Source organism: Nicotiana tabacum, chromosome 19 (genome assembly GCF_000715075.1).
Source record: "Nicotiana tabacum cultivar K326 chromosome 19, ASM71507v2, whole genome shotgun sequence".
Lineage (NCBI taxonomy): Eukaryota > Viridiplantae > Streptophyta > Magnoliopsida > Solanales > Solanaceae > Nicotiana > Nicotiana tabacum.
Window position 1 is genome coordinate 27,774,607 of NC_134098.1, and position 25,376 is coordinate 27,799,982.

The following is a 25,376-nucleotide window of genomic DNA, read 5'->3' on the forward strand; positions in this document are numbered from 1 at the left end:
TTTTTTTTCAAAGTTGAAATGTTTGGCCAAACTTTTGGAAGAAAAAAAGGAACTTTTGAGGAGAAGCAGAAGCAGTTTTGGAGAAGCAGAAAAAAGTAGCGTCTCTCCAAAAAGACTTTTTTTTAAAAACACTTTTGAGAAAATATACATTTAGAATCACTCTTTAAAAGCTTGGCCAAACACTAATTGCTGCTCAAAAGTGTTTTTCAAATTAGTTAGTCAAACATAAATTGTTTCTCACCAAAAATACTTTTGAGAAAATTATTTTAAATTATTTTTTTTTTTAAAAAATAAACTGATTTTAGAAACTTGGCCAAATAGGCTATAAGAGCCGTGGCGGTCCGGACATGAGCCAACCCAGCCCAATTGACAGGCTTAACTGGATGCTATTATTCTAAATAAATAATAATTCCTAAATTACGTAAAGTATAATTTGTCAGCCTACAAGCATCGAATTAATTGACATGTACTATGAGAGCCTTTATCCACTCCTTGTGTTGCACGTCAATCATTTTTCCCGCCGCCAAGAGGTCTGCTTTCTACGTGGCAGCTTCTTATTAGATGTCAGAAATGCCTTCGTGCATACAAGAAACGTGTAGTAGTTTCCCACAAATATTTCTCCTTCCCCTAATTTATCCCTAACCTTTCCCTTAATTCCATTCATATCCTCTTTCCCCCATCGAAAACCCACCCCCAAATACAACACCAATTTTCAGAATCTCTCTCATCTCTCTCTCTACATCTCTCTTCTTCCTAACCCACCCACCCCTCAGTCCTACCCCTATTACTCTTTCCCTTCGTTCGTGTGATCGGACGGTAGTTCTATCACCAAGCATGACCATGCTGAATTCTCAACCGTTGGATGTGAGTCTTTCTTTCTCCTACATTACTAACTCTCAATTTTCATTTTTTACTATCGTTATGTATGTGTTTGTTGGCCGTGAAAATATTAATTGCTGCTGGTATTTTGCTTGATTGCGTGTACATGATGGGGGAGGGGGGAGGGGGGAGGGAGAAGGCTGAGGGGTAAAGTGTAGGGGTGGGTGGTGTGTGATCCTTTTTGGTTTTGGTTGTGAAATTATGGGTTTTGGAGTGAATTGAATTGAACCACTGTGGATAGAGAAAAATGTAGGTTTTCTTTTCTTTAAAATAAATGAATTGAATACTGTAGGGCTCTTGAATCAGGGTAAGAGGGTTAGGGTTTTAAAGGATCATAGATTTTTGAATTCATTAATCATTATATGCTTTTGTGAGGTTTTTGATTTTCTTGTCCATATGTTTTTTTTTCTTGCTTTTTGTTTAATTATTTTAGCAGTTAATGAAATTCCAAAATGCAGCATCAAGAAGAGGAGGAGATGCTGGTGCCACGTGCAGACATGGTTGAAGGTCCTCAACCCTTAGTTGAAGGTCCTCAGCCCATGGAAGGTTGGGTCATCTTGACCATTTAGCTGTCTTGGTTTATCATTATGATTATTGTTTTGATAATGCAAGTTATTTCCTTCATTAATAAGCACCAATTCGGTGTAAAAAAATTAACTACAAGTAATTTTCGCCAAGTTTGAAGAACTGTCCACACACCATGGTTTCTTCTCCTTGTACCAAAAATACAACTGAAACAAAGAGCTTTCTTAATGCTTTCTGCACTGTTCTCACTAGTATAATATAATCTCCTTTTTAGTTTGCTCCATATACCGCAAAACGGACGAGGTGGCACCGTCTTCCATGCTACCTTCCTTTCATTTCCAATCCTCTCCAATCTCTAACTTGCGATTGCTTTCTCCACTGTCGTTGGCAACATCCACGACTATTTGTCATTGTCAATCAAGTTTTGATAGTTGTGAAGCCTACTTGCAATGCAAAAAGAGATGATTAGTATTTTCTCCCGATTCTTTGAATATGCAACACCAACTCACAACTATCCTCCTCTTTCTTGAGTTATATGCCGTTAAAATAGCATCTCACACAGAACGCTAAACAAACTAAGCTACTTTCTAGGAGATTTGGTGCTCCAAACTTTTTCCTACACATCTCTCTTATTGCCCCTTTTTGACAACTTCAGATATTTAAGATTTAATTATAAAAGGTTTTGCTCCCACCTCCTTGTATTATTTTAGCTCTGCCTGCATCCCTATTACAAAGAATATTATAGGTTTGAGTTGATCAGGGTTATGCTTAGAATTGCCATGTTTATATTGGTCAATGTGATTTTCAGTGACGCCGACTGAGAATGCTAGTGCAGTGGAGAATCAAGCCGTGGATGAGCCGCAGGCTTCGCGGTTTACTTGGACAATTGATAATTTCTCTCGGCTATCAGTGAAGAAGTTATATTCTGAGGTTTTCAGTGTTGGTAGTTATAAATGGTTAGTGAAAAATTATCACTTATCTGAGACTTCCCTTAAAAAAAGGGAAGTATATCAGTTATCTTGGTCGTTAAGTTTTGTAATAAAGTGTTATAATTGGTGTCCGTATGTCATTGGTTTTTTTCAGGAGAGTGCTAATATTTCCAAAAGGAAATAATGTGGATTGTTTGTCGATGTACTTAGATGTAGCAGATTCAGCTGCACTTCCATATGGGTGGAGTAGGTATGCCCAGTTCAGCTTAGCTGTTGTGAATCAAGTAAATCCCAAGTATACTGTGAAAAAAGGTATTATCTTGTGCAGTTCAAGTTTGAATTCCAGATCTATTTATGTTATTAATGTGGTATTTCAGTGTGCTTTGCTCTTCATTGCCGTTTTATATATTAGGAAGCCTTCTTGTTTGAAGCACTTACTGGGATTTATTTTGGAAGAAAGTATGAAATCTCACTTTTTAACTGTAACTCATTCTCAGTTGTACCTTTATGTTTGTATGCTATACGCCTATCTTAAACTTTCTTTAAAAAAAGGTTTCTTTATCATTTCTCGCATTTTCTTAGGGTTGTCAAAGGACATGTCTTTTAAGTATACCTTCATTTAGAGCTTATGGATATGATGCTTGGTGAAATTTACTATCTTTTTCTCATTGTCGAGGTTTTTTGTGTCATTTTATCATTGAATAAAGTTGGTTCCTTATCTCTCTCAGAGAATGTAAGTTTACATCTACTAATTCGATCATACTATGCTGCCCATTTTCTGTAGTATCTTGTCTGGAGACTACATATATTATGCTTTTGACGAGTAATGTTGGGGCCCAACGCACACGCAAGTATACGCGGTCGACAAGTAATAAAGTAGTAAGTAGAGTATCATTCCCACAAAGACTTATGACTAACCATTAACTAAATTAAACTCAAACTAATTATCTATTCAAGTGGTTTTACTCAAAGTGTGTTGGTGATTAATTAACTACAAAAGAAACTGTACAGCAATCAAGTAAACTAGAGATCGAATGAAGCACGTGGGCAACTTGGGATAAAAATCAATGAGAGAAGATATTCCAGGGTTATAGGCTAACTAACAATCCTGTATGCGTTCTCTGCTTAAACTGACTAATTGATTTATCTGGTTTGTTGATGTTACTCGTAAGAATCCGTCGAGTTCTTACTCGCCTATTCAAGTTAACCTAATGCCTATATGTCTATTAAATTAGGACTAACAAGAACACATTTATAATTCCTGTATATCAACCAAGCAAGACAATTAGGTATATGTCGATCCTAACCGCGAATCCATTCCCTGATGTCCAGGTTCAAGAACTTGCTCTATTTAATCCTATATGCAATTTAGAATTCTCATTTTCGAGTTCAACTCTAGAATCGTAGATAGTATTTCACGGTTAGCTACGCAACAAATAATTAAGTGCATGATTAAATAAACAAACCAATATGATAAAATCAAAATTGTCAATGCAAACTTCAAACATCAACATTCATGTAGCACTCGTAACCCAGAACATAAAGAACTAGCCACTCATAGTCATGCTAATCATCATAAAGAATGTTTGAAAGCATAAAACTACAAGTAGTAAGAGAAAGGAAGAAAAACTCTATGATTTTCGGCTCCTAAATTGCCCGACAACATTTCTCCTTTGCTAGGGTCACTTCCCTAAAAAATTGAGTTTAAAGACTATTTATATGTGTAGGAAAAGTCCTAGACGATTTTAACCGAGTCCAAGCAAAATAGGAACAACTTGGCCTCCGAAATGCCCGGGGCGCGCCACACGGATGGTAGCACTGAAATTGAGTGCTATGGTGACTGCTGGGCATTGGGGATAGCACTGGAATTCAGTGCTATAGTGGGTGCGAGGCACTGGCTATGTCACTGCTTTATTCTTTTCTCCACTCTTCTTCCAACCACTCCTACACAATCAAATAACATGATAAAGCTCAAGACTTCATAATGCACATTAACTATCACTATTATTACACAAGATGTGAGGCAATTATCATCGTATTTTTCACTTCTCTTGAGCCGAGGGTCTTTCGGAAGCAACCTCTCTATCGTCATAAGGTAGGGGTAAGGTCTGCGTACACTTTACCCTCCCCAGACCCCACTTGTGAGATTTCACTGGGCTTGTTGTTGTTATCAAGTAAACTTAGATACTTTCTTTAATTTTCCTACCTATCGAGGTATCTATTTCTGCTCAATATAAAAAATTACACGTCACAAATCAGCTTAATTTAGAAAAATTTATCATCCAATCAGCTTCGTCTCATCCAGAAACTGCATAAGAGCAAAATGATTAGCCGGAATACTCTTTATTCTCCATGGTCAAGAGAATCGACACAATTGAATAATTAAATCTGCTCAAACCATCTTTATTGTGACCTTTTATTTCGTTTTAAAAAATCTGTTCAGTATTACCATGATATCAAGTTCTCTATCTTGAATTTTCCTTGTTTCTCCATCTTTTTGTTCGGACTTGGTAGATGCTCCAGTGTTATGAAAGGCGAAAAGCGCAAAAAAGCTCTAAGGTCCGTTGGGGCTTTAAGCGCAAATAATGTGTGGGCTTTAATGAAGAAAGGCGCAAATGGAAAAAAAATACAAATATGTATGTGTAGTGAAGTCCAAGACTAATAGTTTTTTTTTTGATAAATAGTCCAAGACTAATAGTTATAAGTTTGAATAACAAATATATGGACAAAGAAATTGAAAAAGAATTACGATAGTGAAATATCAATTGTTTAGTGTCGCTTCTTTAGAATCACGCTCAATTGCAAGGAAAAGTATGCCTTAAAGCCTTGATGACAACGCTGAAGCACCCGCAAAGCGAGGCGAAGCGCTCAACATGTTTTGAGCCTCGCTTCAGGGCTTAAGCGCGCCTTTGACAACACTGAGATGCTCAACTCGTTTTTTGGGTAAATTAGTGCATAGACACAATAAAGAATATAGAGTTTTCTTGAGAAAGTACGACATAGTTTTATTAATGTAAAAGCACCAAGAGGGTGCCATATACAATATAAGAGTTTAAAATAGATTTCATCTATTTATAGAGTTAAAGAGTTTGTATTTATCAAAAAGAGTTAAAAAGTTACTCCCCCTGTCCTAATTTTTGTATCATATTTTCCTTTTTAGTCAATCCCAAAAATAATGCCATACTTCCTTATTTAGAAATAATTTCTTTAAAATTTCTACTTTACCCTTAATGAAATGATTTACAGCCACACAATATCTATGACTTATTTTAAACTACAAATTTCAGAAGTCTTCCTTTCTTTCATAAACTTTGTGCCGAATCAAACACCACATGATTAGGAATGAGGTTATTAGGGACAAGGTAGGAGTGGCATCTGTGGAGGACAAGTTGCGGGAATCGAGGCTGAGATGGTTCAGGCATGTGAAGAGAAGAGACATTGATGCTCCGGGTCTGAGGAAGGGAAGGGGTAGGCCTAAGATGTATTGGGGAGAGGTAATTAGGCAGGACATGTCATTGCTTCAGTTTACCGAGGACATGACCCACGATAGGAAGGTGTAGAGGTCGAGGATTAGGGTTGTAGGTTAACAGATAGTAGTGTGTTCCTCCTAGGCCATTCAGTAGTACTAGGACTATTTTTTGTAAATTTCCTATTTATGGTTCTTTATTATGCATGCTGTGGCATTCACGCCCGTTACCATGTTGCATTATTGCTAATATTCTCTACTACTTGGTTGCTTTATCTTCATTGTTCCTTGAGCCGAGGGTCTATCGGAAACATCCTCTCTATCTCTATGAGGTAGGGGTAAGGTCTGTGTACACATTACCCTCCCCATACCCCATTTATGGGATCAAACTGGGTTTGTTGTTGTTGTTGTTGTTCCCATCATTTAGTTAACACCAACAATTTAAAGGATGTATACAGTAATATTTTAGTTGAGTAATATTTTAGTTGATGAAGTGATCTGCTTTTGCCTTAAAAACATCTGGTGTTTCTCTCTCTCCATATGGTCCACGGGATGCACATATTATGGTTTCCCTGATGGCTTTTATTTCCTTTTTCAGCTTTTTAACTTCCCAAAGCTTTAGAAATATTGACATTTGAATGTGCGCATCACCCATTAAACTTACAAAATGTTCAAGAACATTTTGCAGAGTTCTGATATTATTCTGAAGTGCAGAAATAACTGATCTACATCTTCTGTTTCCATGTTGCACATGAAGCATCTGCTGCACAAATAAATCTCACTATTCATAAGATTCTGAGTTATACATGCTTCCTTTAAAACAATCCAACCAAAGCATGACACTCTAGGGGATGCATTACATTTCCAAATTTTCTCCAAGGCCATCCTTATTCCCAGTAATAAAGATATTTGTTTAAATCTCTGTGCGGATATAGTCAAGAGGAAGACTCTTTATAGAGAAGTACCACAAAGAAGTATGGAAAAAGTGATAGCTGGTGCATTAGCAGAGTTGGATCCCACATGGTCATGGATTGTGGAGATATATTAGTAGTCTACGGCATGGGTTTCAAATTAATAATTCTCTGAAAGTTGTGGATGAGCAGAAGAGTAGATTCTAGAAGGATATTTGGTTGGCCAAACTTTCTGAAGAATGATTATCCTGATATTGTTACATCGAAAGTTTATCCTAATGCTACTATTTATCAAAAACAAGTTCATCCTAATGCCCAAAAAAGAACAAGTTCATCCTAAAAATATGTTCATCCTAATGCGACTACAGCTCAGTGTAGGCTGGACAAGTTGGAGCATCTTCCTTAGAAGGAGTTTCCAAGATTGGGAGTTAAAGAGCTTGATTCAGGTTATCACAAAATTAAAGAATAGCAACTGGGTGATCAATGGAGAAGACTTAGAGATGGGCTCATGATCGAAAGGGGTTGTACTCCGTTAAATTGGGGTGTGGAATTCTTTCCCTAAATGGTGACAGAAGGATAGAACTCTGGCGATACTTTTTGAGTGTGGGGGTGGAATGTGCATCCTCTTCTTTTGCTACTGTAGGATCAACAAATTAGATTAGAGTGGAAAACAGAATTAAGAGGGAACAGTAACATTAGTTTAACCTTCTTCTGCCAGACCAAGGCCAAAGGTATTGCAAGTGTTTCTGTTTATTGCATAAAACTTGCAAAAATTTTGTGTTCTTAAATTAAAGATGTGATGCTTAATCTTGCTACATTAATTTGTGTTTTTTCTAAATAAATAAAGTACTTCCGCTGTCCTATTTTATGTGACACTCTTTCTTGTTTAGTCTGTCAAAAAAGAATTACATCTTTCTACATTTAGAAACAATTTTACTTTAAATTTTTTATTTTACCGTTGATGAGATGATATATAGCCATACGAAGTCTATGACTTGTTTAACACCACTTAAACTCCGTGCCCAATCAAACACCGTACATAAATTAGGACGGAGGGAGTAATAAGTTTATTGTTGTTGTGAGCAAGTGCTAATATACAAATGGCATTCCAAAATAATGGAGGACCTATAAAAAGATATAGTTCTCTACACAGTGACACCAATTATCTACACTAACAAGGACCTTGTCGGCTCACCAAGTATGCACCAAAAAGAAGAGACAACCACTAATACAAGAGATCATTTTTTCCGAATGCCCCTTTGTATTCTTCTATCTCCAATGTACCCACATAAGAGCTACAGGGGCTATGTTCCATGCTCGACATCTCCTTCTAGGTTTGGTTGTCCAGCTATGAGCTATGTATCGTATCCTGAATTATACTCCGCATTGACCACTATACTCTAAACAGGTTCAACATTGTCCACTAGAACTAATTTTAGACCTGGCCATCCACAATTCTCACTTAACTGTTAAAATCTTTTTTTTTTTCTCCTTCACATTTTCAACTATCCGAACCATCACTCTTCTTGCTAGCCACGAGAACATGCCTTTGCATCATGGGAATTCAAACTGAAAACTGTGGGAAACATAATCTGGTAACATTTGTTGCGATAGTTTTGTGTTAGCTCTCCAATATTTTGTATACCATGTGTGTACCAGTGTTTGCCCGCCGTCAAAAAGTTGTTATTTTGTCCAATATATAATGCACAATTAATACATATACACACACATTTATTTTTATTTATACTATACTAAAAGTGGGAAGGCCTTAAGTCAAAAGTTGAATTACAAAAATATGCTTCAAATTTTATTGATCTTTTTGGCCTTCACCAAAATAAAAATTACCTCATACTCAATGTTTAAGTTAATTAATATACATTAAAGCAAACTAAATCATACCAACATGACTTTTCGTAAATTTGAAGAATTGGCGGCTCAACAGTATTTGTGGCCTAAAGCCAACATTGATGAGAGGCGTTAAGCTTTATTTTAAAGAGGCCTTAAGCATTTTAAACAAAATCATATATATATACACGCACGCGCGCACACACTTAATTGGATTCTATTTTACTAGCATTTTGAGATGCAAAATTATTAATAACTTTTTATAATCGATTTCTCCTAATAATCTTTTTTAGGATTGTATTACAATTTAACTCTTTTCTTTTGGTTTTGAACAAATAGATTCATATTGTTTAGTTGACATATGTAAATTCCAATAAATGATTAAAAAGACTATATATAACTATCAACTATGAGGTAAAAATAACAAAAATAACAAATATGAGATAATAATAACATCTGAAGTTTAGAATAATAGAATTTAATTCAAAAAGAATTGATGACTTGATTCTAAAATATCTTATTGCTCCTTCAATAACTCGCAATGCTTGAAACGCGGGGAAAAAAAGAGTGGCGCAATATATTTTATCAATAGTACTCTTAAGCTATGATTTTTCTAAGAATAATACTACTAACTTATCATACAAGAATTCGGAAAAAGCAAGAAAGAGAATATAGAAGAGTATAAATGTTATGTGAGAGATTGACTCTTGGACAAACCAAGAAAGAGAGTGAAGATTATAAAAATATAATTTTGTACTACATATTTTCTGATGAAAAAAATAAAGGTAAGAAGTTGAATATAGTGATTTCACTTGTTAGATTTTTTATCCACCGAAAAAGTTTGGATAAGTGATTCACATTTACCAAACTTTTACTCAAATCTACTCCTTCCTTTTATAAAAATATCTACTTTTCTATTTAAAAGTACTCATTATTTTCCAAAAATATTAACCTATTAGCCTATGTTTGGTAAAAATGGCCCCCCCTCAAATTTGGGGGCCTCAAGCATATGCTTTAGTTGCTTGATCCTATTGCCAGCCCTGTAAAGATCAAATTCATCTACCAAATGCAACTTATAATGTATTTCCCATCCAGGTTTATCTTTTCGTTTCTCATTTTCAAAAACCACACTATATATCTTTCTGCAAAAATACTTGTTTTAGAGGTGTGAAATAAACCAGCTAAGTTGTCCGGCGTAAAAGTTTGAAGCACTTTAGATTTTCGTGTGATTGGTTGAAAAACTTGCCGCTTCATACTCTGTACCAAAAGTCACAATCATTTATTGCAAACCTATCTTCTTCTTAACTTTGAGATTGAATTGCCACTCCCATTTTTAACCAGCAGGGGCAAAACTACGTTAAGGGAGGGGGTGCAATTGACAATCCGCTTTGCAAAAAAATATTTCATTTTATATGTATAAAAATATACTGCAAAAAAAAGACAAAACTCCTTATGTATAGTAACTAATGAACATGCTTGACATCTACAATAGTTGTGGAGCAATGGTTGATCGGGTTCAAAATTTCCATAAAGTTGTGCTTTTTAATTTGTGCTGATTCATTTTTCCTCCCCTTTTCCCAATTATCAAGTTTCTTTTTTATACATATAAATTATTGATATTTACCTTGTTGAATTTTGAACTTTTGTTTATTTGAGAAAAATAAAAATTATAAGCCCGCGTATATGGTTTACTAATCCGTTACTGACCTATATATTTCCTTGGATAGATTATATAATAATGTATATATTTCCCGCCAGCAAAACTTTCTTTCTTCTATAGTTCTATTGCACTTTCTTAGTTGTATTTACTTTATAGCTCTCTTTTTGTTTTGTGTTACTTTAGTTTATTATTTATGCTCTTCGAATTTACTTTAGAATTTTTTAGTACGTTATAATTTAACAAATTTAAAGTAAAAAAACTAGAGTAATGTTTTTAAAGAAATATGTATCAAAATGCACTTTGTTTGCCAAAAAGGACTACTTTACATTTTTATAGTGGTTATAGATCATAATTTTAATTTTTAACGTAGTTTTCAGTTTTAGTATAGAAAATTAAAATTTGTACTTTGTGTTTTCTTAAATCAGGTTCTACTTTCTTAAGTTCACTTATTATTTTCTTATCTATTACTACTTCATGTGACTTTTGATAAAGTTCAACCTCTATAAATAATAGGGTAGACAATCACTAAAGTGACGATCTCAAGATATTTAACTGAACATACATCTGTGTTATGATTACGATAATATATGTTTAAAAGTTGTTATTATTATTTCTTTGTCATAATGCAAATTAGTTGACGTACATATAAAATACATGCATGAAATCATATAAAAATCACTTTCAAGTAATAGAATTATATGCATGGATGGTATTATTCGGAAAGATCATATCTCATACTTGAAAGTTGCTATGTCATTTGAGATTACAACAACAAGAACAACAACAACAACAACATAACTAGTGTGATCCCACAAGTGGGATTTGGTAAGGGTGGGGTGTACGCAAACCTTATCCCTATCTTGTGTGAAATAGAGAGGTTGTTTCCCATAGACCATCAACTCATTGATATAATATATAATACTCAGCAAGTTGTAGAGTTCTCAAAAGGGACGGGACTAAAGTCTCACAATAAGTAATTACTTACAGTGGCAACCAACCTTTTTAATACGTGATCCCAAAATCACATGTATCTAATTAAACTTTAATTATTTATTTTGTAGGTTTAGACAATATTCAATCATCTTGATCTTGACAAAAAAAGTCGTCATATGATGATCCATTGATCATTAAGAAAAGCTTCTATTTTATCTTTTCATGTATAGTTATTTATCAATTTTATTTTAATAATATTTAATATTATTTTACCAAAGCGTGTACTATATGACTCGGCATACACGTGCGTTTATATTATTTTACAAAAGCGTGTACTATTATATTCTTATTCAAAAGCGTGTACTATATGACTCCGCATACATGTGCAACGCACGTGCTGAGAAACTAATAATATATATATAAATATATATATATATATATATATACACACACACACATACATACACACACTTACATAACATATGGAGAACTTTGTGTGTGGACCTAACCTTTGAAGTAGAGAATTTCTGCTTCTTGATTCAAGATCTTATAAATTTGTAAACAATGCACTTTAAACGGAAATTTGCAAGAAAAAGGCTCTTGAGCATTTGACTGTATCCAAGCAATTGCATTGTCTAGTGAAACTTATGTCGGATTAGTGTTTACGATTTTGTATAAAAGATTGGCCTGATTGTGAGAATGCAAACCAAGAACATCCTGCTCATTTTGCTCTCGGGGAAGCCTAAAATGGCAGTTAATGTAGAATGATCGTGTCTTTTTCATCCTCATTTCATTTGGACTCTTTTTGGTTTGCAGAGACACAACACCAGTTTAACCAAAGAGAGAGTGACTGGGGCTTCACATCTTTCATGCTTCTAAGTGAGCTTTATGATACCAACAAGGGATATCTCGTAAATGATAGAGTTGTTATTGAAGCTGATGTTGCTGTACGTAAGGTCATTGATTACTGGACATATGACTCGAAGAAGGAGACTGGATATGTTGGGCTTAAAAATCAGGGAGCTACTTGTTACATGAACTCTCTCCTACAAACCCAATACCATATTCCCTACTTTAGAAAGGTTGGATTGTGTTTTAAGTTAGTTAGAAATTGTAGATTCTTGGCATTGGTTTTCTTGAATGAAGTGATTCTCACCCTGATTATAATTCATCAGGCTGTGTACCATATGCCGACTACAGAGAATGATATGCCTTCAGGGAGCATTCCATTAGCTCTGCAGAGTTTATTCTATAAGCTCCAGTACAGTGATACGAGTGTGGCGACAAAAGAATTAACAAAATCCTTTGGCTGGGACACTTATGATTCATTTATGCAGCATGATGTGCAAGAACTAAATAGAGTTTTGTGTGAAAAGCTTGAAGACAAGATGAAGGTATAATTCAAAAAATATGACTTGCTCATTCTCGACATCTTGTTAGATCTTCTAATAATTGCTTTGGTCAGGGCACGGTTGTGGAAGGGACAATTCAGAAGTTATTTGAGGGCCACCACATGAATTACATCGAATGTATTAATGTGGACTTTAAATCGACGAGAAAAGAGTCATTTTATGGTATCTATATATACTTGTGTTTTCTGTAGAATCATAACTGGCCTGTTCATAGACTTACCTTTACTCATTTTATGCACTTCTGCAGATCTTCAACTTGATGTCAAAGGCTGTCACGATGTTTATGCCTCTTTTGACAAGTATGTAGAAGTTGAACGTCTAGAAGGCGATAACAAGTACCATGCTGAAGAACATGGTTTGCAGGTCTTGTACTCCTACTATTAGCATTTAATTGCGCTTTATTTGGTGGGGATGTCCCTAGCTTTAATCTTAACTATGGTGACCATTTATTTTCTCCAGAAATACGGTATTGTAAAGTAGAAGCTTAAGGTGGTGGTTGGATACTTCAAATCCAAAACCCCTGAACTTGAGCTCGTGATTTATTAATAACCTTACACATGTGATATCTTTGTGAGAAAGCAATAGAACTTTCAATCTGCTAGACTGGATAGGCATAAAATTTTGGAGCCTGATTCCTCCCTTCCTTTTCCTTTCAGTCGTTTGGGGGATGGTGGGGGTGCAGTTGTACGGGGTATCACATGTAACTGAAGATTGCAAAATGCATGGGGAATAATATGTTTAGTCTAAGGGGAGACATCTTATTTGAGGGGACTGAGGTGGAGGCTAAGGTTGGGGGACTGAGGTGGAGGCTAAGGTTGGGTCTAAAATGCAATTGTGAAAGATATCACCAGTACGAGAAGGATTAGGGTGCCGATGTGTTGAACCTCTAAGAGCTTTCTGCATTTAATTCATAAGAAATTCAGAGACTAAGATGGAGTGTCTCAAAGGACTTCTTTAAGCCAGAAACTGTGTCGTATTTGTTGGCTTGTTTCTGTTACAAAAGTGGATTCTTGTTTTTATTTCAGGATGCTAAGAAGGGTGTACTGTTTATTGACTTTCCTCCAGTTCTCCAGCTTCAGTTAAAGCGGTTTGAATATGATTTCATGCGAGATACAATGGTTAAGGTTAGTACTTGCAAGTTTGTTGGCTTCTGATTCCTATTCTTTCTAGATGACTTTATACTTTTACTTTTTTCTATTGCCAGTTTGGTTAGGCTCATGGTGGTTTCGTATTTTCCCTACAGGGAATGGTGTCATTTCTTATTTTTTGCTTCAAGCATTTATAGTATGCTTCTTCAGGGACCGCACTTGGCTTGCTAATGAGAAAATGTAGAAAGAGAAAGCATTAAAAAATCAGAAATTACAAAGTAAGAAAATCAAGGTGGACAAGCGTCAGTCACAAAGGGTTTTTCTTGGGTTCATTATCTGTCAGAAGTCCAGAACCACAGTATTTACTTTTTCAATGTGATGTTTCCCTTTTCTCCCATCTGTGAGGTCCTATATTTGGAGGTCAGGGGGGCGGGGGTATTTTCGATGATAGAGTTTCTTATTTTTAGGACTACAGTTAGCTAATGTGGGTGCTGTTCTGTCTATGTTCATATATCTTTTCTACCAGTGAAAGGATATCACTGGAACTTTTACTATGAATATCTGTTATATGATGTCTTTCTAACTATCAAAAAATGTAATATGTAAGGTAATTTCACTATTACTCCTTGTTATATAATGTGTCGATTGACCCCTAATAGTTCTTGTGATTGACTATTACCTTTATGAAGCAACAACCCAGATGACACCTCTTACTAGTATGCAACTAATAATTTGCCATTTCTGTTTGAACTTCGGAAACTGAGAACTTTAGTTTTCACTGTTAAACATCATTCACTGTGAAATGTCCTATATTATGTGGATTCTTAATGTGCCTCGACATACCTGTGTTAGGTGGCTGCAACAAAGTATGGATACTTCATTCATATCCTTCAAAATAAAACATGCTTAAAATTGATTTATCTATGTCAGATACTTGTCCTCACTCTTTCTACATTTATTCCCATACTGGAGTCCATGTAATGCAGGAAATATCTTGCGTCTGAAACGTTGCTTAAGTATTCCCCTAATATAAATGAAAGAGTATTTAGTCTTGTAATTATGGTGTCCAGGTTCTATCTATGGCACCTTGATAATGTTTCCTTCTATGGCACACAGATAAATGACCGCTACGAATTTCCTCTGGAACTTGACCTTGATAGGGAGAATGGCAAATATTTATCTCCCGATGCAGACAGGAGTGTCCGAAACCTCTATACACTTCATAGGTAAACTTAACTCTCTCTCTCTCTCTCTCTCTCTCTCTCTAAGTTTACTCTCTCTTCCCATTGCATGTACACCCCAACAATGACTAACACGCAATGACAAATAAACAGTGTTCCCTTTGATTTTTTTACTTTTTGTGCATAACATAGTTGCTGCAAACATACCTGCAGTTTGATGTCTGAATTATTTGTGCTTTTAACCAAATAGGTATCATCTAAACATGCTTTTGGCTATAAAGCATTCATTATTTTAATAAATTACTCTATCCCATCTTGGTTGACACTATTCAATGTCCCACGAAGTTTAATATAATGATTTGACTTGTCTAATAGTGGGAGAAATTATTAAAAGTAATGGATTAAATGTTGGTTTTATTTTTGATATCGATGGTGTCTGAGCCAACTTGCATGCACCTACCTTGCTATCTCCCACTAGCACAAGTGCCGGGCAACTTTGCCCACCAAGGTTTAGGCAGATAAGAAGAAATCACTTAGTGTATTAATCTCTATTGGGATTTGAACCTTGGTCTCAAAGATTTGCACCCACTTCATTAATCACTCAAAGTTGTATGAAATTATACTATTAGTGAAATGGTGTCTAATGTTTTGGAACGTTTGGAAATGGAAATGTATCATATAAAATTGGATAAAGGGAGTATATGTTAATCTAGTAGTGTCTCAACCATACTGCTAGTTTTATGTTTAAGACATAACGATAAATGGTATCTCATTGTTCTGAGAGGTCGGATCTGCATTTGGTTTTGTATTATTTGGATTCGGTCTTCTTGGTTTTGTTAAATGTAATCTAATCCAAATTGAACTGGCTTAGTTCTGTTTTTCTCTTTATGGTTCGGTTTCTTATATTTCTCTCTTTACGGTTTGGTTTTTCTGCTTTTTTTGGGATTTAGAAAGTACAACTTTTCTATTTTTAAGTGCTATCATTATTAATGCTTATTTAGCTATGAGATTGAGTAAAATAATGTATAGCTCAAATTTTGAGCATACCACATCGATGTACTGAATGGATTTAGTAACTACAAACTAGATGGGGTCATAAACTTATTGTAATTTAAATGCTTTCTGGAAAAAGAGAAAATTTCATGAAACAACAAAATGTGGATTGTCTTAAGGAGTTTTTTGATGGAAGAGAGATACTTAAACAAATATTTTATCAAGCAAACTAATAAAATTTTATCTTATATTTTGAAAACCGCCCTTTTAATTTTCACTATGACCAAGAAACATAGGAAAATAAAACCATCAGGAAATCACTATGACCAAGAAATAATGGAAAATGAAACCACCATCCAGATGCTTAAGTTAAGCATTCCATATTTCACACTATCAAAAATGACAAACTATAGCAAACAAATAAAGAAAGATAGAATCTTAGTACTTAATACAAAATTACAAATAAATTAAGTAAGTATTATTTGAATATACATTTATATTAGTTTTTCTCTAAGTTCCATACTTCCGAGCCAACCATTAAGTAGCTCACAATTGCAGAAGTAAGGAAATGAGAAAAACAAAAAAAGACTGGAACTCAGAAAAAAATGTTCAGGTTTAAGCAAATTTATTAATCCTAACTCTGTAAGCATAAGATATTTAAATTCGATAGTTAGATAGTAGGTAAGTACTCTGTTTTTTTTCAGTTTTTATTTTGAGAAATCCGAAGCTATATGGAAAACCAAAAATCTTAAATTTATTAATCCAAACCACACCCAAAAACCATAATATTCTTTTTGGTCTGGTTTATCGGTTTAATCCAAATTAGTGCACACTCCTGTTGAGAGGTTTGGCTAACTCGTTAATAGATTGTTTATCACAATTTTGTTAAATGGATGTGGATGCTTCTCATATTCTGATGTTTTAGACATAATCTGTTGATAGATGCCAGGTACTCAAAATGTTGTTCTTTTCTCTTTAATGAAATGAGATAAACTACAGTTTCTAGCCACCATATTTTGTGCTTATGGACTTACCTAGATGAATCCGACCTTGGTTAGTATATGATAATGTTATGGTGGCATTAGTTTTATTTTTAGGCTAACTGCGCTTTCTGGCTCTTTTCTCTGTCTCAGTGTTTTGGTTCATAGTGGTGGGGTGCATGGTGGACATTATTATGCTTTCATCAGGCCGACGTTATCAGATCAATGGTATGCTTTCCTTCGTCTCTGTTTATATTTCTTTTAATCCCCCACTTAGACTCGCTGACAGGCACATAACCCCGTGACACGACTTTGCACATGCATTCAGAAATCATTGATGTATGTAATATTATATACTAAAAGAATGTTGAGCTCTAGGAGAATCCAAAAATACCTTCGTCACCTCTATTTCTAAGATTCTGTTGTTGTAACAGCTCACTTTCGTCTAGTTTAGTATGATTACAAGACACACCTCCTCTCCTGTTCATAGAAACTCAAACTGACACCATTTTACTAAAAAGGACCATTGATGGTTGCTAGAATATCAGAACGACAATTATATCCTTCCTTGATTACTTGTATTTGTTTTCTCCTTCTCCTTCTGTAGTGCAACCTTCACTTTTTTCTTCCAAATTCCTAACAAAATTGTATACTTAAATCTCTTTTTTTGTATTTCTCTCGTTGAAGAGCAAACACTTTTTAGCACTTCTCTCGAGTCAGAAATAAATAATTTTATATTCTGAATTCTATCTAAGGAAGACAGTCTGGAATTAGTTAAATTATACAGCAAGTAGAGAAATATTTCTTTATCATGATGTCTTGCTTCTGTTAGCTGGGTGGAAAGGCATTTTGAGAATTTTAAATTGGTATTTTCAGCACGTGTTCCTGTATATTATTACTTAATAAGAATATAATTGGAAACTATTTTTAAAGATAAATTAGGATTTTACACGGAATAATAACAAATTAAAGTTAAGGCTAATGTTATACCAAGAAGAATGATATTGATCAAGTGGGAGAAGGGAAGTTTTGGCAATATGTCATTAATTTCAACTGAAATCATATTTTCTTGGTCGACCTTTTACCAAGAAACAAGTGTAGTGGAGGTCTTTATAATGGAAGTTTTAAAAAATGGATGCTGCCGTGATATTTTAACATAAGATTTTGGCGGCTTAATATTCATAAACTAGAGGAGAGGTAGCCGTAAGGTAAAAAAGAGCTGAGTTGGTTTGGGTGGGGTGATGAGAAGAGGGGCTGCATCTACATGTATAGCTTTGTTGTGGGGTCAGATATCATGAAGAGACTGTTACTAGGTAGTTCTTATATGTGAAAAGGCACGCTTTTGTGGGTAAGACAATTAAGTCAATGTCATTTGAGTTTTCAGTAGACAGCTATATTTAGCCAATGCTGGTAAACTCTGTTCAATCTGATCTGTTGTTCTATGATAGGTACAAGTTTGATGATGAACGGGTGACAAAAGAAGACATGAAGAGGGCTTTAGAGGAACAGTATGGTGGTGAGGAGGAGGTATGTCTCAATGATTCTATAACTTTGTGTTTCTGTGTCCATACTTTGGTTTGGATTCACTTTTGCTTTTGTGCAACAGTTGCCACAGACAAATCCAGGTTTCAATAACGCTCCCTTTAAGTTTACAAAATACTCAAATGCTTACATGCTGGTTTACATACGTGAGAGCGACAAGGATAAAATAATATGTGATGTGGATGAGAAGGACATTGCAGAACATCTGAGAGTAAGTTTTAAGTTTTGCCTGGTCTAGAAATATATTGTCTACACCGTTTACTTGGTTTACATATATATAAATGCCTTTTTGATCATCTTAGATAAGGTTAAAGAAAGAACAAGAAGAGAAAGAGGACAAGAGAAGATACAAAGCGCAGGCCCACCTTTATACAATTATCAAGGTCATTTTGAGAAGTTAAATTTCTCATTAAAAATTGATCTGTCTCCTACGAAATGTTGTGTTGAATCCACTCGTGTTTGTAGGTTGCACGCGATGAGGATCTTAAGGAACAGATTGGAAGGGAGATATATTTTGATCTTGTGGATCATGACAAAGTTCATAGCTTTCGGATTCAGAAACAGATGCCTTTTAACCTTTTCAAGGTACTGATTACTTTCTGTTTGTCATTGCTAACTCAGGTGAAATGAAGCATTAGTAGTGTTTTGGAGAGCGAGAAGCGGAAAAAAGCGAGGAGGCCTCGCTTCACCGAAGCGAGAAGCGTGAAGCGAAGCGCGCGCTTTTTTCATGTGAAGCGCAATTTATACATAAATAAAAAAATATTAAATTGGCAAAGATAAATGACCAAGAACTCAATAAAAATAACATATTAAGCAAATGTTTCAATTCTTAAATTAAGAAGTAAATAATAGATACTAAAACTAGGTAGTCACTAATCCTCAAAAGTCATAACATATTAAGCAAATGCAAAACCAAATCACAAAAGGAGCAACATCCTATTCTTCAACAACCAAAAAAAACACCAGAATTGCTAAAACAGGGCAGAACAGGGAACAACAGAAAAACAGAGCAGAAGCATAGTGAACAGCAGAAATTAAAAAAAAAAATAGAGCACTTGCTTTTAATAGAAAACAGGGCAGAACAAAGAACTGAAAAAATTAGAAAAGAGAAGAGAAAGAGAAGAAAAGAGGAGAGGAGTCGAACAGTGAACAGCCGAAAGTTAAAAAAAAGACAGAGCTGAATCCTAAAATAGAAAACAAGGCAGGATAGAAAAGAAGAACTGAAAAAAATAGAAAGGAAGAAGAGAAAGAGAAGAAGGGAAAAGATGAGAGGAGTCGAACAGTAGCAGAGAAAATCAGAAGAGGAAGAGAAGAGAAGAAAGAGAAGGAGAAGGAGAAGGAGAAGAAGAGAAACTTACCTGAGAGGAGACAAGAACTCGAAGGCTTGCAGCAGTTGAGAGAAGAAGAGAGTCGTCGCAGTAGAGAAGCAGATGTGTTGGAAGAAATGTCTCAAGTGTATTTGCAATTTTTTTTTTTAAAACCCTAGGCAGCCGCTAGATCTCGCTTAAGCGAGCTTTTCTTTCTTTTTTCCATCGCCTCGCTTCTCGCTTTTTTGCCTGAAGCGTGCGCTTATTTACAGATGCTGCGCTTCAGGGCAGAAAAGCGTAGACCCCTCGCCTCGCCTCGCTTCTGTGCTTTAAGCGAGAAGCGCTCGCTTTTAATAACACTGAGCATTACATCCAGTGATTGACCTGGACCTCATCTATACCTTTTCTGCAAACATAAATGAAACAAGGATATATTTTCTTCATGATGTGTGAATTTCTTCATGATGTATCCTTCATGATGTGTGAATTTCTTCATTCTTCCAACTGACGGGAGATTTAAAGTGGTTGTAATGATAGAAATATGAGAGTTGAAAATTTAGTTTCAGTAAATTGGAACATATGTTTCTTTAAACCATTAGATTTCCATAAGCATAATTTGCTTAACCTAATTAATGAAGCTTGCATCAATGAAGCATTTCTCCTCCTCCTAGTTTCTGCTGGCTTAGGAAAACTGTACTAATTTCTCCTTCTGAACGCCTTACTCTTATTATGTTACTTTTGGCCATTTGTATTACTATTATATCTGTAAATATCTTATGTATGTTAAATTTTTGTTCCACTTCCCTTGAAATACGGATACCTAACCAAACTATTGGTTGTTGCAGGAGGAAGTTGCAAAGGAATTGGGTATACCTGTTCCATTTCAGCGTTTCTGGATTTGGGCAAAGCGGCAAAATCACACTTATCGGCCTAATCGTCCGTTGAGTCCACAGGAGGAACTACAAACAGTAAGTTCTAGTTTTAATACCATGTTAAGACAATGGAGCCAGCATTGGGTAAACTGGGGATGCAAATAGGTCTGGTTCTGATACCATGTTAATACAATGGAACTTGGATCTAACTCAATCCCAAATGTTAGCTCATGAGGCAAGGGTTGTCCAACACCATATAAGAAGACAACAACTTCCCTCAAACAATATTTGACACTCTAACATGCTCAGTGGAAATGCTTGTGTGATTTGTCACTTGGTGTCAGTTGTATGTTAGTATCTGCTGGTGAGAGTATAAGAGATTCATTTGGTTGCCCCGATGTTAAATTGACTACCTCCGGCAAGGCAATAAATTTTTTGGTCCTTTTTTGAGTTGGTGTGTTGTAAGGGAAATACATGTAATGATGTTGTATTGCCTTCTTGGTAAAGTATATTTAATTAAAACAGAGATCTCTAGCGACCTATTTTGAGTTATGTTAGAGTTTGCATTGATGTCGAAGCTTAAACTTTCCATCGAAGTGCTTCAGTTTTTTTGGTTGATAAGCTCGCTGTAAAGTTGCTTCATCTCGGAATTGACCTTGTGATTTGAGGGAAATAGATCTCGTGTAGGAAAAAACTTATTAAAGCTGTTAGGGTTAGTTTAGAAAGTAAGGTTTAGAACAACTCCGGAAAGCTTATTCTGCTTCATTTTAGTGATTTTTTTTTTTGAAAAGGTAAAGATTTATGAAATGAGTACCAAGATGGTAGCAGAAAGAAATACAAACTGATGGGAATATCCATGCAGTTAATTATAGCATTTTCTTATTAACTCCATAAAGTCCATGTAATGATCAATACCGTCTACCATACTACTATTACACCAAGGAAATAGATTATGCAAACACTTAATTTTTATTCTAAAGATATGATATTTCTGCCCATCAAAGCAAGCGCTATTTCACTCTAGCCAAATAGTCCAGAATATGCACAGAGGTATGGTTCTTCTGATGCTGCCAACTATTCATAGGGCCTGACATCCAAGAAATCCCACATATATTGAAAAAAAGCTCCCAGCACTGTCTAGCATATCTACAATGCAAAAGAAGGTGATTAGTAGTCTCCCGTTCTTCTTCACACAAATAGCATCTGCTACAAAGAACAAAGCCACTCTTCTGAAGATTATTTTGGGTAAGACAAGCTTCCCAAGCAGCAGTCCAACCAAAACACGCAGCCTTTACAGGAGCTTTATTCCTTCAAATCACTTTCCAAGGCCAATTAAGTTCCCAGTGACTTGCATTTTTCCTTAGCAAATTATAACAGCTTTTGACCGAGAACTTTCTGTCATTACTAGCATTCCATATTAATGAATCCTTCTTACTAAGATCAATGTGGGTAGAACTCAACTGAAGGAGCAACTGACAGAAGTTTTCTATCTCCCAGTCATTCAAATTCCTTCTGAAGTTTATCCGCCAGCCAGAATCTGAATAGAAATCAGCCATCGCTCCATCCCTATTATTGCAGCAGTTAAATAAAACAGGGAATTTATTTCTCAAACATTCCTCACCATTCCATAAATCAATCCAAAATTTAATCTTTCTTCCATTGCCCACCTCCAGGCTAGTAAACTACTTGAACTCCTCCCATAGTTTGCAAACCTCTTTCCAGATTCCCCTCTAGTATACATGCTACTGAAAGGGGGATTCCATCCTTGTCGACTACTATAAATAGATTCAATTATTTTAACCCAATCTGCTTCTTCATCCCTATGAAATCTCCACAACCACTTGAACATCGTACTTTTATTATGAAGTCTCAAGTTCCTGACCCCTAGACCTCCCTCCCTGATCACTGAGAACTGTCTGCCATTTGATTAAGTGAATCTTTTTATTTTCATTATTTCCATCCCATAGAAACTTATTCCTCGTGGAGTTCAACTTCTTTTCAATTGCAGTAGGCATAGGAAATAAAGACATTAAGTAGCAAGGCTTCCCATCCACAATATATTTATCAGAGTTAGTCTGCCTCCTAATGATAGATACTGCTTCTTCCATGGAGTCATTTTCTTAGCATGTGTATCCAAAATCCCTTGCCCAATACTTTGGTCATTTCTTCTCACACCGAGGGGGAATCTTAGATAAACTGTAGGGAGTTTATCCATCTGGCACCCTAGAATATTTTCTAGTTCTTCTATATTGTCATCAGCATTAAAGCTATAAATATTGCTCTTCCCCAGATTAATTTTCAACCCAGAAACTGCTTCAAAAGTCAGTAAAATTCCTCTGAGATATAAACATTGTTCCTTCCTCCATCCATAAAAAGGAAGGGGTTCACTAAACCAATATTTACTGGATTGTGCTTTCTTCCCTGCGGTGACGAAGAAAAATGTTTTGAGTCTCTTTCTCGTAGAGCTGCACTAGCATTTTCATGCATGTCACTTCGGTAGAATGAGAAATATTAAACGAAATAATAGGCAGGGGTAGATCTAGTGGAGGAGCTATGTTTTCATCTGAGCCCAATAGCTTTGGCCTAGATACCATATATATGTTAAAAGACCTACTAAATAAGTACAAATAATAGACTTTGAACCCAATAAATTAGATTGGATGTAGTAGAATTTCGAATATAAACTGAAAGTTCAAATCCTGGATCCGCTTATGATATTAGGAAATCGAAATTGTGGAAGAATTGTTAGGGCGGCTCTTTGATGTTAATATTCAATTTTCTGCAAAGTTCTCTAAGGTTATTCTATTTGTTTTATATCCTTGTGCAAATAATTTTTTTCGATAACTGTGGTGTTCGGGCAGCTTGCGTGCACCTCGACTAATTCCACGGGATTCCTGCTACCTTCCACTAGCAACAGGTACCAAGTAACTCTATCCACCAAGGGTTGGACATATGAGAATTAATCACCTAGTGTTTTTGACTCCGCTTGGATTTGACCAGGTTCTCAGCCCACTTCATTGACCACTAGGCCAGTATCATCAAAAGCGGAAAGCGCAAAAAAGCTATAATGTCTATTGGAGCGTTAAGCGCAAAGCGCAAATAAAGCGTGGGCTTTAATGATGATAGACACAAATGTGTAGTCCAAAACTAATATCTATAAGCATGAATACCAAATATAAGAAAAATTATTATAAAGTGAAATCAATTGTTTAGTGTCGCCTCTTCAGGATTACTCTCATTGGCAAGGAAAAGTATACCTTAGAGCCTTGATGACAACATTGAAGCGTCCCCTAAGCGAGGCGAAGCGCTTAACATGTTTTGAGCCTCGCTTCATAAGCGCGCCTTTGATAACACTGCACTAGGCCACACCCTTGGGTGCATCCTTGTCCAACTAATCATGAAGTAGTTATTGGAATACTATTTTCTGCAGGCTTGCCCATTCAGCTTTCTTGAGTTATTTAAGGATGTACTTTCATAACTCCTTGGCGTAACTATAATCCAATACTCTCAACTAGTTGAGAATTTATTGGAGGTGTGAGCGTTGTTTTCCCAATATATGTTTTAGACTAACTAGTAATATGTATTGATCCTTTACAAAAGTTTGATCCTCCCGCAGTGGTTTCATAGCTAGTTTTGGTTACTTATTTTCTTCTAACAACCTAATCAAAATCTTTGAAAAGTAAATTGCACCGGGCAGTCCTAAACATGCGAACTGTACATTATAATCAGAGTATCAAGTGAGTCTGATTATGTTGTTAGTCAGAATACAGGAATGTTTGCTAATTCTGTCTGATACTTTTAATTCGAAGGATTTTCTTTAATGTCAATCACTTGCTTCCTCTATTTCTAATTAATCAATTCCATTATATTGTTAAACAGTGACTAAGATTTTTGTTTGACTAAACTTGTGGATTTAAAAGCTAAATGAGTAGTATCACTTTCAATTTCAAATTTTATCTTTTAATACTCTTAGTGTCTTACTTTCCTTTTTAGTCTATTTCAAAAAGAATGCCTCTTTCCATATTTGGTAACTCTCTATTTCAATATTCTACATGACTTGTTTAAGACCACAAGAATTAAAGGGCATTTTGGTACATTACACACCTTTAGTTTAGACCACAAGATTCAAAAGTCTCCTTTATTTTCTTGAACTTCGTGCCTAATCAAACTAAGACACTTAAATTGAATCGGAGGGAGTAGAAAATATTTCAAAAACTTTATGGTTTGGAGGTAATATATTTTTGACTATCTGACTAGTCACTAGGTCAAACAAAGCAGACACAATGAGAATGGTAGGTACTAGGTAATAAAATATTTTTCAAGTATATAATTAAGTTTTTTAATAGTATAATTCTATGAAATACAGAGTTTATCTTGATCATGTAAATTAATGCTTATTCATATTTCTGATGATCTTTAAATTGTCTGGATCATGCAAATAATATTTTCACTTGTGTTGTGTAGAACGAATTTCAGTATATCCTTGTTTATCACCTAGTGATTCTTACTTTATACAAACATATCGATAATTGCATTGTTGAACTATATTCTTGTTAATGGTTCTATTTTCCTTACCAATTGTTTGCTTAATTGTTCTTCAATGCTTTTATGACAACCCTCACCATTTGCCTTTTTGAGCTTGATGCTCCAGTGCATTAAGAATTTGCCTTTATCTTTTCATTAATCTGTGAATATTATCATATAAGAGAACCGTTTGCACGTGCAGGTTGGGCAGTTAAGAGAAGTTTCTAACAAAACCAACACTGCGGAACTGAAGTTATTTTTGGAAGTGAACCATGGGCTGGTATCTGCTTAGATATCCTAAAGATTATATTTCCAATTGCTTAGTTTTA

At 35.3% G+C, this 25,376-nt stretch overlaps 1 protein-coding gene across 2 annotated transcripts in view; it reads left to right on the forward strand.

Moving 5' to 3' along the window:
* Positions 1 to 640: 640 nt before the first annotated feature.
* The window catches only part of LOC107769508 (ubiquitin C-terminal hydrolase 12), a 36,787-nt gene continuing 12,051 nt past the window's right edge, over positions 641 to 25,376 (forward strand). The window contains exons 1-17 of one of the 2 annotated variants that reach the window (XM_075239789.1): positions 641 to 864; positions 1,338 to 1,425; positions 2,213 to 2,360; positions 2,488 to 2,645; positions 11,965 to 12,230; positions 12,324 to 12,542; positions 12,614 to 12,722; positions 12,808 to 12,923; positions 13,586 to 13,684; positions 14,765 to 14,874; positions 16,956 to 17,030; positions 18,251 to 18,329; positions 18,409 to 18,555; positions 18,647 to 18,727; positions 18,810 to 18,929; positions 20,497 to 20,619; positions 25,250 to 25,327. In XM_075239789.1, coding sequence (XP_075095890.1) covers positions 835 to 864; positions 1,338 to 1,425; positions 2,213 to 2,360; positions 2,488 to 2,645; positions 11,965 to 12,230; positions 12,324 to 12,542; positions 12,614 to 12,722; positions 12,808 to 12,923; positions 13,586 to 13,684; positions 14,765 to 14,874; positions 16,956 to 17,030; positions 18,251 to 18,329; positions 18,409 to 18,555; positions 18,647 to 18,727; positions 18,810 to 18,929; positions 20,497 to 20,619; positions 25,250 to 25,327 — 2,046 coding nt within the window. In that variant the 5' untranslated portion in view covers positions 641 to 834. Of the gene's footprint in view, positions 865 to 1,337; positions 1,426 to 2,212; positions 2,361 to 2,487; positions 2,646 to 7,078; positions 7,442 to 11,964; positions 12,231 to 12,323; positions 12,543 to 12,613; positions 12,723 to 12,807; positions 12,924 to 13,585; positions 13,685 to 14,764; positions 14,875 to 16,955; positions 17,031 to 18,250; positions 18,330 to 18,408; positions 18,556 to 18,646; positions 18,728 to 18,809; positions 18,930 to 20,496; positions 20,620 to 25,249; positions 25,328 to 25,376 lie in introns of those variants that run through there. The other variant, XM_075239790.1, reaches the window with a different exon arrangement.